General features: G+C 38.2%; 1 protein-coding gene across 1 annotated transcript in view; it reads right to left on the reverse strand.

Moving 5' to 3' along the window:
* Positions 1-2,025: 2,025 nt before the first annotated feature.
* Positions 2,026-15,225, reverse strand: part of tafa3a (TAFA chemokine like family member 3a) — a 99,781-nt gene continuing 86,581 nt past the window's right edge. Inside the window, exons 3-5 of the mRNA XM_072383110.1 lie at positions 12,351-12,500; positions 11,496-11,620; positions 2,026-2,967 (exon numbers count right to left, since the gene is read on the reverse strand). Coding sequence (XP_072239211.1) covers positions 2,956-2,967; positions 11,496-11,620; positions 12,351-12,500 — 287 coding nt within the window. The 3' untranslated portion in view covers positions 2,026-2,955. The remainder of the gene's footprint in view (positions 2,968-11,495; positions 11,621-12,350; positions 12,501-15,225) is intronic.

Genomic DNA, 15,225 nt, shown 5'->3' on the forward strand with positions numbered 1-15,225 from the left:
GCATGGCCTTAAAGTCAATGAATCCCTGAAATGAATGCATTTCCAGTGCCTGAACTGAAGAAAATTTGACAACATGTCTCTTGCACTTCTCCACATATGTGGTAAAACACTGAAAATTAGTTTAAATGAATGAGAAGTTCAAATCAGCTGTAAACAAACATTTGAGTGATTTTATTTTAGTGTCTGAAATAAAAAAAAATCAAGAACTGAGCCAGAGCAAATGAAAAAAAGTGAAAATCCCTATTTAAGTTAACCCTGGTTAGGTAACTGTCCATTTCATCATACTGCTGAGAATGACGTGCAGAAGTCAAAAGACATCCACTAAACTGTCAAACATCGCATCCACGCTGCGGTTTCCAAACACGCAGAATATCTATTCAACTACTGTGAAGGTCCTTTATGAGCAGCAAAACCCAGCGGAGCTCCAGTATGAAAGATCTTTCATTATTAATAGAATATTAGCCAACATAAAGGTGGATGACTGAAGGATTGTGTTTCAACACTGTTGGGGCTATAAAGTGCAGAGAGGTTAATTCTCTGATCCAAGGGTAGATTTGTATCATTGTTTGTAGATAGAAAGGGTTTTTCCAGGGGACTGGAGTCACGTCTTCTCTTTCTGCTCCTCGGAGCACTGTGGTAGATTGCCTGGTCTGATTAATCTTAATGAATTATGCAAATAGCCTTTATCTCAAATGATTTAGCAATGTTTCTGTATTGTTTTATTAATGCACTTTTGAATTACTCTGTATAATCACGTAGCCTTTTCTGTGCTGTTCGCTGTTTGTAATTCATCGCCAGCTCTTTATTAAATCCATGGTGGTCTCCCGTGAGTTGTATGCAGGAATGAGAAATTAGTCATTACTGTAATTTAATGATTTCTAACCAAACAAGACGCAACCTGGATCGCTAACCATTGCAACCCTCCTCATTCCTCCCCTTCAGCATCAATCCCACGGGTCTGATCTTTGGTAGAAAGCCTCCTACATTTTTGCCTAATTAATTGTGTTTAGCATAAGAGGCATTCTGTGGTGAATGTACAGTTTCAATTACAAGCAGGAATTGACTTAGAAAATATGAAATTGCTTATAAAGTGATGGTTTGTTTGGAGTTTAACCCCCCCCCCCCCCCAAGTGAAATACTTTCTCTGCAACAATGAGTGAATTTAAGTAAGTTTGACATCTTTTGTTTGTTCAAAGAAGAGTTTTGTAGGCTCTCCTTGATTGTGTTACACAGATTGAATGGAGATGTTTGTCTTGTATTCATGAACATGATTGCTACACATGAACTTTACATTTCAAAAATGTATTTTATTGTCATATCAAAGGAGGAGCCTGTGCATTGAATTCTATGATTTTCTGTCCCTAAGGTGTTCGTCACATGCAGGTAAAATATGAACACATCTCCAGTAGTTTCCTGCCTCATATCAGAGGCCTTTTTCTAACCTGTTTGACTTCCACGGAGAAGGGAATAGAGTTTCATGTTGATATCAGTAATGATGGTAACCACATTATATGCAACACAATAGATGGACATCTTCTTTGCCCTTGGATCCCACTGATTCAGCTGGCACGCTACCGGGTCTAAGTAATCCTTTTCCATTCATCCATTATCTTTTACTTTCCTATCATGCTACCCAGCCAACCTCTTTCAGAAGGTTTATTTATTTTAATGGCACACAGTAACAATACCTTATGGGATGTAATCAGGACCAAAAAGGAATAAAAGCTAGCACAGTTTGGTTTCTGATGTAAACCATTAATATAATACAAGAAACTCAGACTTGGATGACGCCCACATGTAGTTTGGGAAATAGATCAAATAGGATTGAGGTTGTTTTAGGGTGAGAGCTAATTAGCCATCTCTCACTTGGCCAGATTTCAGATGGATTTTTGTGAAGTCTGTTCATTTGAGGAGATATTGTGTGGTGAAATTTTCCCTTTTGTGTTTTTGAACATGGCCTATTTTTGCATTTGCTGATATTCACATTTCAGTTTTACCATGAGAGCTACCCCGATTAGCTGTGAGCTATCCTCCTCCCACTGACTTTTTTTTTCTCTGACGGATTATTTGCTTGGTGTGCTAATTTGAAGTCCCAACAGCTGCTGCTGAAACAGCACTATGACCTGGTGAGCAACACAGACCACACAACAACAACAAAAAAAAATCAAAAGTTTTCTTAACAGAAATGTTCATTGAGTTAGATTTATTGAGATAATACTGACATTTGTAATGAATAGTAGTCACCAGGCTTTGAAAACAACAGGTACCATTAAAACATTTTGGCAAAACTTAGCTATATTAACCATAGGTGACTCAAAGTCAAATATCATAACATCTTTTCTGGGTTTTATCATTGTGGCATTGTCTTTTGTCTTAAAAAGAGGACTTGACTTCCTAATAAATTAAAAAAAAAAAGACAGACTCTTTGAAATCAATAAAAAAACAGAAGAGATATCTGCTCCATAAGGCTAAAAGGAATGGAAATGCTTAGGATCTCACAAGATCATCCACACAGATACGCATCAAGAGTCCCAGGGCTCCTTGTGGCGAGAAAATAACACAAAATTTTCACATCACATGGTTTTGTTTTAAGGATGATTTTTTTTTTCAGGTTAGTCCACAGTCTTTAAGTCAATAAATATCTTCATGGTTGAGTCTTCTAGTCCATAGGAATAGAACTATAATACAAAGAGAGATTTGGTGGGTGGCAGAGCTCAGAGACAGCTACTGTTGATGCTAAATCAAAAGTCTGAAATCTGTTTGGCTATATAGTCTCAATTGATGCATCCTGGTACTTTTCCTCCTTTTGTTCACTGGAATGACCGTGAATACTGTCCTTGTTGGTCCCTTTTTTTTCCACCAGTCCCTAAATCACATAGTGTCCAAAAATGTCCTACTGTGTTGGTCAAAGAAACAACGTGTGGTTCCAAATAAGGTTGTCCTCGAAACACACGACTATCGGGTGACCTAGAAACAAAGAAAAAGACAAACAAGTAAGCAAACATATGATAAATTAATAAAATTAGTCTTTTTATTAATTTTCAATACCCATTTTATCCTATTCAGGGTCACTGGGGGCTGGAGCTTATCCTAAATACTATTGGAAGAGAGGCAGGGTACACCCCTTTATTGTCATCTTTAAATCAAATGTATTTACTCTATAATTATAAATACTGTAAATGCTCAGATTAGAGCTGATTTTGACATTCTAATGCCTCACTTTAGTCTAGACTGAAAAGTCTCAATGATTATCCAAGTTAGTGCCTTGAAATCTGGCATTCATGCACTCATAACTGGAATAACACCAGATATCCCAACAATTTTCACACACCATGATCAGCCAGCCCACAGAAAACTGTTATGTGATTTTCAAAGAAATGTATTTTAGCAGGAAGTCTGGTATGTGAGTTTAGCTGAAGGTGTGGCACTCGGCAGCCAGTAATCCAGGAAAAGGATATTTTGATGCCGGATGTCATCACAGTGTTTATTTTAATGCAAGACATGATGTTTTCTTGACTGTCTCGTTTTAAATACATAACCTTAACCATGCCATTTTTTTTTGTTTGTAATGTGTACAACAGTGATGAAACAACGAGTGACAATTTATTGGAACACTGGATGCAAGAACACCAATCCTACAAAAATAAGTTACTTGAGGGGACTACTGGTCAGGACTCGAGCTTGACTCTCCCACACTCAGTCGGGTGTTTAGTGTCATCCTCTGACCCCCAAATGTGACCTTTGTGCCTAAACGTTTGATGTGTCAGTCATTACTGAGTTACATCAGTCAATATGTTTTGTCAGATGTTTTTAAAATCAGTCTAAGATGTAGAAAGATGTATTTTACATCTATCATTTTAGTTATATATAATCTGCATGCTGATTGTTGTTCTTTCTTGGTTTGCCTTTTAAAAAATAGAAAACCTGTGACTTTCTGTCCTGCTCTGTGATAAATGAGAAACTTTAAAACATGCAAACAGATGCACACAGAGCTCAAAATAAGAACTCCTGTGTGAATATTTGCACATAACTGTCATTCATTTAGCAGTTGGTGGGGTCCCACCAGAAAATCAGCATGACATTACCACCCACAATCAGTTTTCTGAGCAATGTCGTTCTAAAATTCTGTGCTGGTGTGATTTTTTTTATGCCGTTTACAGCTATAGCTGATGGCCCTGTGCTCGCTGTTTGGGGAGATGCAATTTAATTTTCACTTCCATGCGACAATCTTCAGGAATCATGGTGTGAGAAAGGATATGGAAATGATCCGAGCTTGCTAAAGTTGCAGCACTGGCCTGTAGACATAGTAGGGCTGTTCCATTATGGTAAACATCACGATCATTCTGGTCAGCACAGACACTTAAGTGATGTCGCACTATTTACTCACTTTTTAAACATTGTGCATTTATTGAGCTTTTAAAAATATTAGATTTGTCATTTCTTGTGAGGCTCTTTGAAAATAGTGTTGACCAACACTGTTTTTCCCAGTGTTAAATAATCTTGGCGTGTTTTAAACATGATATGCATGATCCAAGCTTTTTTTCTTTTATTATTATGTAAGAAGAAAAATAAACAAGAACACAGTCCCAGATCAATAAGAAGGTAAAAGCTTAAATGCACAAAAGAGCAAAACAAAGCAAAGCAACTGCATTTATTTGCAGCAACAAACGCTTAGAGCTTGATGAAACCTCATCAAAGCTGTTAGGATGCTGTGGTGTTGTGGGTGTCACTGTGAGGGTTACTGGTGAGTAAACACACTTGAGGGGCATCACAACAGAAGGCAGTTCCTCAGGGCTTGGTGCTTAAGCTGCTTGAGGATGAAAGACCACACTTGACTGGTCATCTGTGGGTTCAAAGTTTAATTGACAAACAGGGCATAGTAAAGCAATCATATGTGCACATTTGTGTATTCTCCAAGGACTGTTTAATACATTGTTTATATTAGATTTTTCATTATTTTGGACTCTCTTTTTCGCAAAGTGTACATTTTTTTCAATATTAGTTGCTCTAAATTCTCATTCCTCATCAGTAGTTTAGAGGCATAAGAAAAGAAAAATCTAATCAACTGTCCACATTATGATTCAGCTCATCTTTACAAGTAATCTACTGAGTCAAAATTCACCACTATTTCTTATCATTTAACCCCAAAAGTCTTATTCATCCACTGTTTTGACTGACAACACAGTAGGGAAGTATCATATAAAGGTGTTTTTGATGCCACAGAACATCTTATTTTCATAAAGAAGTAATCACAACAAAAAGCTAAATAAACTAGTAATCTTAAAGTAAATAATGGTATTTAACTGTGTGACTACTTTTCATCTAAACTGTAATTTAATATAGCCAGTTATTTAATCTAATTCATCAAGCCAATCAACTGGCAAATAAACCGTCTCATATTGGTGAATTCGCTTCTAACAGCAAATATAAAGATATAAACATCAGGCTGCAGAAGTGTTGAATCTGCACCCTTAAGACCAGAGTACATTTCATAGCTTGGTGACATGTATCAACATCACAGCTGGAAGCTTGGAGTTGGAAGCTAGTGAGGGATCATGTTGTTGCACTAGCTGCTCCTACTAGCTGGTTGGGACAACTGAAATATGAGAAATGTGAATATTCAGGTGAGTTATTATGTCCTAGTGACACTTTATATTTGATTGTTTTATTCTCACAACTATATTTATTTTATTTGGCATCTTTGTGATTGGCGCTAACCTTTGCCTTCTGATCATTTCAACTCGCTACAATCTAAGTCTACTTGAGATGTCTCAAGCATGAGCAAACCACTAAATACACTCACGTAGAGAACCTGGGCTTATGTAAGTAAGACAGTATGCAGTAATAGACACTGCTACTTTGACGTCACCACTTTGTATGTGGGCAAATGTTTTTAAGCCCTTTGAAGCATTTTGGTTGAGCTAGAATGGGATCTGATTGGGAACCTGAGGCCACCATTATCCATACCGCATCAGTTGTGTTGCACCATTTTAGCAGCCAGAGGAGTCGCCCCCTACTGCCTATTAAATTCATACACATCAAGGCAATTTCACATTTGCTTAACTTTTCAGACATTGATGCTTTGCCCTGCTATTATAAGCACTTTATGCAGCATCTATCACTCAGGATTTGCAAGGTCAGCTGACCAGTGGATGGGTTCCTGTTTAGTCTGTTTTAAAAGCGAGAATAGTAAATATTTCATACATTTGTAGTACAGGAAATGTTAGACATATTTTCAATATGTCTTGAAAAGTAAGCTTGCAGACAGCTATCCATCAACAAACTTCAACACTTTCTAAGCAAGCTTCATAGCGCCTGTCAAGTGGAAAAGCTCTGTGGTTTTTTTGCTCTCTGCTCTCTGATTGATGGGAAGTGAAAAGCAGGAGCCGCTGGGGTTATAATTCTTGACATTACCAGCAGGACTATAAACCTAGCTGCTCCTGAAACATGTAGAGAAAGATGGAACAAACAGAGCTGTCCGAGGAGGGCTAGAGGGTGTTAAGACGTCTGATTTACTGATGTTACTTCATCATGAGGTGAAACCACACCATCATTTTTTAGCTTTTTTTATCAACAATGCCACCGCTGGACATCAAAGAAGAAAGGATTTATAATGCTGCGTGAGGAATGTTCTGCAAGTGAGCAGTTTGTTGACAGCTGCGGTATTCATTTGGGGAATAATTTGTGTGCTTTTTCTTATCTCTATGATTCAAAATATATAATTATTCAAAATAGAAGTACAAACAGTCTTGCATACTGCTTTCTAAAAGATGGTGATGAGAAATGAAAACACAGTTAAAGTACAAGTTAGAACAGCAAAATAAAGGGCAAAAAGACAGGTATCCATTTGCATACATTTACTTTTTAAATCTATTTTATTACAAAAACAGTTGATTATGGTAAGTTTAAACCACCAAAGTGCGGACGGAGACTTGGTGGTCAATTGTAGGTCAGTGAAAATGAGACCAATGTCTGACTACATTTACATTTGTGACTTGCATAGTTATTGTGTATATAAAGGGGTAATCATTTGACTTTAACCAAGGTTTTCTATTGTTTATCTCTCAACCGCAGCTGGAAATCCGATTTGATTACTGTACGTTTAAGAAAATTTTAAAGAACTGCTAAGATGACGTTTAAGCTCTTGTCAGAAAAATCGTCTCTCTCCTGTCTGTTCCTCTGTAGTGAACACAAGCTCGTACAGATCTATTCGCTTTGTTACTTATGCTTTTTAAAGCTATCAAAATAATTCCATGTTACTTCTGTCACACAATAATCTTTTAGCCCTATTTCTGCGAGTCCACAGCCCTCGTTATATCATCATAATTGTGTCACTCTAACTTCCATTCCCTCTTTCATGCAACCAGTTCTTCATCTGGATTTACCATGTTATCTCCACTGCCTCAGCCATCTCTAGCGTCTTGACTCTGGGGGCTCATATTCCTATCTCATGTTCTTATCCAGGACTCTAGTGCTGTGATGTTGCTTCTCTTTAGACTCTAAATGTCATCAAATGACTTCATGTGTGAATGCTGCTTTAGCATTCACTTTACTGAGATCCCCTTTTCTGACTTCATTACAATTTTGGCACCTAACTATTTCCACATACTTTCAGCGATTAAAACCATTCAAATGCCAAAATATTTAGTTCATTCAGGTGATGTGTTCTTACACACAATGTTTTCATAGTTATCAGGATTTCAGATATATTCAATATTTCCTTTAAATAATCTGATGGGATGGTGAAATTTCTTCAAACATACTCAACTTCAAATGTGTCTCTGTCCACATGCTTTCAAATAGACACCATTCCAACATTAAAATGTTCACATGAGAGTGGCCTATTGAAAAAGATTTTTGAGAGCAGTTTTGACAAAATTCCCATTGAAAGTTTGAAGTCCAATTCAAACAGATTTTGGATATATAATGGGCCTCTATGGGACAGAATGGTCAGAGCTAAAGTCTACAAACTGAGAGCAGGATTTTGGCCAAAAACTGTTGTGAACTGTTTTTTAATTTGCTTTAATATCAAGATTGTTTTGCGCAGCAACACACACGACACAAATAGTGTTCAGCACAGCCTTGTTGTTCCTAATGTGGCAAAGATGTGGCAAAAGAAGTTAGGGATTTTCTCTGAATTTAAGAAGTTTGAGACAAAGTGCGAGTGCATTTTCAGTAGCATGAGTCAAATAGAATGTTACCAGACTTACCATCACCGTGGCAACCTAACACACAGCAGCTGTTAGGACTGACTGTGTCGACACACACACACAATGACATTTATATAAAAAAAATCTTTCTGGTTTCTGTCTCCTGTTTTTAAGCATTTAAAAACCTCTTTATACAGATCTCACTGGAAATACTATTATTTGAAAATTGCATACTGTCAGTTGATGAGTAGTCAGTTCAGAATCAGTTGGTGAATTCTAACTCAATTTATATGCACTGAGGCATGTAGCAATTGACAAAAACAGACCAGCACATACAAACCAATATACACACTCGGAATAGACCACACGTACAAACCAACTCATAGCAACACACAAGTAACCAACACAACATGCAAGATCAAACACAAAACCAACACACACACACACAATCCTACCTACACATGGAATAATTTACATATACCAATTCCAACATATCTTAGTAAGTGGATGTAATGCAATTCTTTCACACACTTCTCATTTAAACATTTTATGTCTAAGTTTTTCAGATTCCAGTATGTTTTTGTTTTGAACATGGTTTCCTATGTTTCTATCAGATAATGCCTCAAGTTCACGTTTTTAAAGTAAAATCCCACTGCAAAGTTTTCTGAAGTGATCTAGTGGGATTATAACATTTTCAATTTCTTTATGCAGTAACTCCAGCTTCAAATTATGTCGTTTGTAATATTGCAGGACGTTCAGCATGCTCATACAATTCTATTCAGACACTTCAATGGCTTCTTCAAAATTTCACATTTTGGAGCAAGACATCATCATTCAACAAATTATCTAAATGATGGCTCCTTATTGAAATGTCATTCGTATGAATTTACAGCCCTCTAAAAAACCTCCCACACCACCAATGCCACACTGAGGCCCTGAGCACTATTCTAAGACAGCCCTTCTGTTCATTCCTCAGAAGGATTTCAAGTGTCCGGGAAGTTCGGGTACAAGCCATCCCTTGCTGGTTCTCTGTGGGAGGCAGCAGGGCCGTGAGCAAAGAGCGACCCCCGCTGACTCCCTAATCAAAAAAAAAGAACCCATGTTCTGCTAGCCACCTGGACCCCTGCTCATCTGTGCCTCTGTTTCTGCTTTCCTGTAGCTGTGTGAGAGGGCATGAATTATTAACCCAGCTAAAATAAAAAGCTCTGCCTCATCCAGGCCTCCTGTAGCCATGAATAATGGAAGAGGTAGCTCAACTACAGGCATTTGGTGAGTCAAACAGTGGACTGTGATGGATGGGAAAGGGTCTACTGCATCACCCCCCCCCCTTCACCTACCATCCACTTCAGGTCTACCACACCCTGAAACGCAAAGCACGCATCCAGACAACCTCTATTAATCTCTAGAAGTGCTGCAGCTTGAGCCCTCATGCCCTGCTTCAGCACAAGACACTTACCAATTTTGCTTCCTGGAGGGAATTTTGTCTGTTGTTTGCTTGTCTTTCTTCTACCTTTGCATGCTTTTGTTTCACTTTTTGAAGCCATATACAAGCCTGTTCAAAGGTCGGACCTGACACTATCTCACACTTAACGATAAAACCCCGAGGATGAGATAGATATATGTGAGATGGATCCAACTTTAACCAGTGTATTCATTGGTGTACAATCACACTGTATTACAGAGGTGATAATTGTTTTCCATTTTTAAAGCATTCATATGCTTCCATATCTCATTTCTCACCAAAACCACCAAGTGACAATAGAGAGCAGAATTTAAACCGATCTTACCATCTTCAAGACAACATATCTAACACATTTTCTCTGAGCCTTAAAATTTAGATGCACGTGGAATTATACATCAGATCCAAACTGAAATAAGACTCACTGCACAAATAAATATGGCACATTAACATTAATTTTGACACTACATATTACGTTTTGTAGTTAGGATCTGTCTTAAACAAGCTCATGTGTCAACTTGTGGTGAAAACCCCAAATTTATCTTAATGAATATTAATGAAAAAGCACCAAGTGACATAGTGCTGTATATTTCAAGCATTATTCACTTTTTCATCAATTTCAAACTTAATTGCCCAGGAAGTGAGAAATTTTGCCACTTTTAAACTACAGAACTGGTCTAAAAAACTAATCTTGATAAATGTCTTCATGTCATAAAGGCAAAATCTGTTTATTGTGCAGATGGACAAAAGTTGTATGTTGTTTTCTTTCTTATTGTCAAAGCAACTTTTTTTATTTTGAGGTTCCTGCACAACTTTTATGGCTTTTTCAAGTGGGGCAGGACTAAGCTGGAAGGAGGCTTGAAACCTTCTCATCTATTTTTATCTGTTCTTGGCTTTAAAAAACCTACATGTCTAAACTGACTTCTTGTTTGATGTTCCCTTTGTTTGTACTTATGAGTGGTCAGTGTCTTACCTATAGCATACAAAGTGCTGTTAGACTATCAGAAGTTCTCCCAACGTGCAAGCTAAAATTAAAAGCTTAACTCAAAGCCTGAAACACTTGCTTTTGGGGTTGCATTCCCTTCATTTCAACTTAAGTTACGATTCAAACAAAACCTTTAGTGTTATAAACTCCCATATAAAAGCAAAACAATTTGTTCCTTACCCAGGTCAGATGTACATTTTTCCTCTGGCTATATGCTATCAACTACTGATTTTGCTCATCTGTGGGTGTTTTGGTCTTTACCCAAGTACCAAGGGGAATAACGACCAACAATCTCAGCTATATTTAGAATAAATAACACAGGCTCAAAAATGTTCTGTAACACCTTCGAATAAGCCGATACTCATCTATTGTGTGAACAATTCTCAGCTGAACTGAGGTTTAAGTGGTTTTGGTTTGTCTCACCGGCTCCTGGATTGCTGACAAGCTGACCTACATGGTTCAACCCAATCAGCAGCTTAAGCAAAATACAATAATCGACTGTAGTTTGCTGCTACAAACTGGGGCTGTAGCTTAATACAGAGCTAAACTTAACTCACCCCCTTCCAGTGTTGTAAGCCAATCGCATCAAGACACACTTCACTGGCTCCCCTGTGAGTTACATCTTCCTCTCCTGCCTACTCTGCTCTGCACTCATCTGAAGTTAATAAAAAAATCTTTCAGTGCTCTCTTTAGCTCTTGTTTCATTCTTTTACCCAGCCATCCTCCAATATTCTGGAGTCAATTTTGCTAAAGTTCTTATTTCAGGGTATGGAACTGTGGTCATTTTGTACTCTTTGAAAACTAGTGACTCTTGTCAATCTGTTACTTTTGAGCAATACATTTGAAGATTACACACAATTTATCTACACATGGAGATATAATGTTTCGGAAATTATCCCACCTTAGTTGTCTTAACTTTGTTTCCTGTACTGCAGCTCCATCCTTTGAGATCTGGCAGCACTTTACACTCTTCTCCATCCATGCAGGGATGCATCTGGCACCACCACTTCTGTGCAACTATTGATGCTGTGAGGAAAGGAAAAGATGAAAAAGAAAACAGAAAACACTACTGGAAGCAATTAACAGCATGCTGTTTGAAAGTGTAGCACAATTTTGCCTAGACTGGAGCAACAACAAGCCCTTTTGGCTTCTATCTACATCCTTGTGACTGAAGAAAGCATTGTGATCTCTGGCATCTGTGGAGACCTGTCAGTCCTGCCCCTACGCGTTTCCAGGTCTGATTTACAGGGCATGGGTCAATGTCAAGCTGGTGGATGTTGTGAGGAGGTGTGATCAATGTGGAAGACAGCATGCAGTCAAGGTCTTATGTTACTTTCAAAAGGCCTAGAGGGAACATTTCGAGAGTGAGGGGAGAACTGTCAAAATCAAGGAAGCCCCTGTCACAGCTGTTACACTGAAAAGAGGAGATGGGGATCGATTCACCTGTGACTTAGGCCACTGCTGACATGATATTAAATGATCTGGCTATCTGTCTGCTCTGCTGAACATATCTGATGCAACTTCAACAACAAACAAAAGGCTCAGTGAATGAATGGATGGGTGATTTGATTTTGACAAACCTTAACATTGTATTTTTTCCTTCTTTTAAGCAACCAAGCTTTCAGGCTCAAAAGCTTGGTGAAGCAAGCACCAGAGGCTCAGTGACAGGTGTGACAGTTTTGCACTGTGCCACACATTTCTAATCTAAAGTCAGTCTCATAGCATTACCAAAACTATAATAGGAAGCCTGGCATACCATCTACACAAGATGGAGCTGCTCTTGTTGTTCCTGCCACCTGTCCAGGGAAGCAGGAGCATTTGACAGTCTGGGATCTCTCTTCGATCTTGTTCTTGTTGCAGCATCGGTGCGCTGCAATTACCTCACAGGTTCCTGCTTTCACATGAACTGGAAGCAAAAACACAGACAACGATTAGAGTGCATGTGACCGCCTTTTGAGACATTTCTTAACATTTTTCAGCAGAGCAGAATCCTGTAATAACAACAGAAATATGTATCCATGTAGATTGTATACACAGTTTCTTTTACTTATGCCATATATCGCTTTGTTTTAGAATAATCCAAAAGTCACATTAAAACAGTTAAAGCAGCACAGGATTAATTTTTCTCTCTTTACTTTCCTATATTGACTGTGGTGATCTGCCCGAAGTCTACTGTTTCCAGCTAAATATTACTCCTGGGCTGTGTATGGTCTTAGCAATTTGTTACTGGGATAGTCAGTCCCTACACTTACATTCACAGTTGAGTCCAGCTATGGTTAGAGTCTAACCTGGCCATATAATTGGACTACATTTGTCCTAGTAGATATGATCAAGAGGGGAATCAAGTTATCGATCACACTATGTCAAAAGATGACATAGGATACGTGGGGTAAAATGTTTAAGACTAAATATTTACGGTCTGATTTTTTTTTCTTAGCATATTCAACATATTCTTTTTCCCAACTGATGCTTCACGAGGAACCCTTTGCATCAGTTTTCAATGACCAGGGTACTGTTCCACAGCTACAGCTTTCCAGGTGTCCTTTTGCATCAGTAACTGAGGCTGTGGTGTTAATCCCAACTGTCGACAGCAAATGCTGCACATGGCATTCTACAGTGCTCACTTATTATGTGGTACTAGCAGGCACAAGAACAAGTCTTCCATAAACATGACTTACATCTGACACAAATCTTGGGAAAGGTATTTTTCACTTCCTTCTTTTCATCATTTTGCTCATTAATATGCTGTAATACTACTTGGTTAGACACTTAAAATGTTTAGCTAGGTTTAGGGATATATTTAAGGTTAGGAAAACATCATGGGTAGGCTTTTAAAACCTCAGTTTCAGTATGAAGATTCTCAGAATAGCCACTCCATCGGTTTATCCACTCTCTAGCTAACACTGCACTTTCTGCAGCACAGAAAAGAGTTCATTATAAGAAATTTTCTTAGTGCATCCTTCTAATTGGTGTGGAAAACTTGATGCTGCTGCTCTGTACTCCTTTGTGTTATCTAATCTTTTCTTGCCACAATATCAGTAATAAATCAGTTATTGATTTTGACTGTTGCACTCAATATGTGAAATTTGGCAGCCCTGGCCTATACCAATAACCAGAAAGACTGACATTACGGTTACACAAACATCTGGGCTGCAATCACAGCTCCACTGGACAACTTAACTGGACCGCCATCCTTGTAACAGTATACATGCACAGAAAGATAATCGAGTTACCGACTGAAGTACGTCCAACACCATGGTGCTAAATTTTCAAGACATTCTGCTGATTCTAACCTTCTCTGTGGGAGATCTTTGTAGGCACAGCTGAATTCTCTGCACAGATGTCTGTTAGTTACTTGAAAGGTGATTTTGTCAGATGATGCTGCAGTTATGAGCAGAGCATGAGTCTGGAAATTCTGTGAGTTGTGAGTTGGTTTGTAGTCTTGGTGGCCTGATTTTGAGCATATGCAAAACGCCTGGGCCTGTTTGAGCGCAGTTGATCTTATACACGCAGGGGTGATTCGATCCCCAAATACATTATCTGGTTGTATTTGCTCAGTTTCAAGAAGCTTAATTCCATGTTTTCATCAGATTAACATGTTTGCATGCATTTCTGACTGGACTAACATCATCATCTTTTTCTAGCATCATGTAAACTTGCTTTTGAGAACTGAAAACAAAAGTACTAAGCTTTGTTGGGGACACACAATTCTAACAAAGCAATTAACCAGATAAACAGCATTTACTGATTTTTTTCCAAAATAATAATGTTCTAAAGTACAAATAAACCCCTGGACATCCCTGCAGAAAGAAACCTCATTGCCACATTTGGTTTGAATACAGCTTTAGCTCAGCTTCCTTTTGTCTTGCCTGACCTAACTTACTTTGTTTTTATGTAATCTGGTTTTCTATGTAATTACCTATCACAGGCACACTGCAGCTTGAATGGCCCAGCCAAAAACTGGTAACAAATACAGAATCTATTCTAATATAGATGACGTACTTGAAAGATTGGCATCCTGGTTTTATGATAATGGAAGATACAGGACTGAAGATTATTTTGAAATACAGACTGAATAAATATTCACAGCAGCAAGACAATTTATGTGGGAGTACCTGATGAATTAACATGGTACCCAGTGCAATGCTATGTCTTAAAAATGTGCTTTTTTTGTTCTTTAATGTCTATGTCACACTGTAGGTCTATGGCAGAGAAGAATAAACTATAATGTTGGAAATTACACAATACCCCCCCCCCCCCCCCCCCCTTTCCAGTATGTGTGTGTTAAGCCAACCTAACCAGCTGAAGGTGGTAGCTTAATATTCATTCAACAGATATAACTGATATCAAATAAGCATATTTCCCAAAATGTCTCAATGTATTCCTTTGGGCCAGCTACACAAGCTTGCTTTAATCTGCTTGTAATGTGCAGGCAACCATCCAGATAATAAAATGTATCACTCATTTCTAATATGAATCTCCACCAACTGGTCATGTATTATGCAGAAATCCACAGAGGCTATGCAAACAGTACAGAGTCCACAGTGCTGAGAAAATGTTCAATAAAGATGATCATTGAGATTCTTGTTTATAAATCTGGCTCTACAAAAGGTCGAACACTGTTTCCTCAG

This window comes from Leuresthes tenuis, unplaced genomic scaffold (genome assembly GCF_036924035.1).
Source record: "Leuresthes tenuis unplaced genomic scaffold, fLeuTen1.0.hap1 SCAF_3, whole genome shotgun sequence".
NCBI lineage: Eukaryota > Metazoa > Chordata > Actinopteri > Atheriniformes > Atherinopsidae > Leuresthes > Leuresthes tenuis.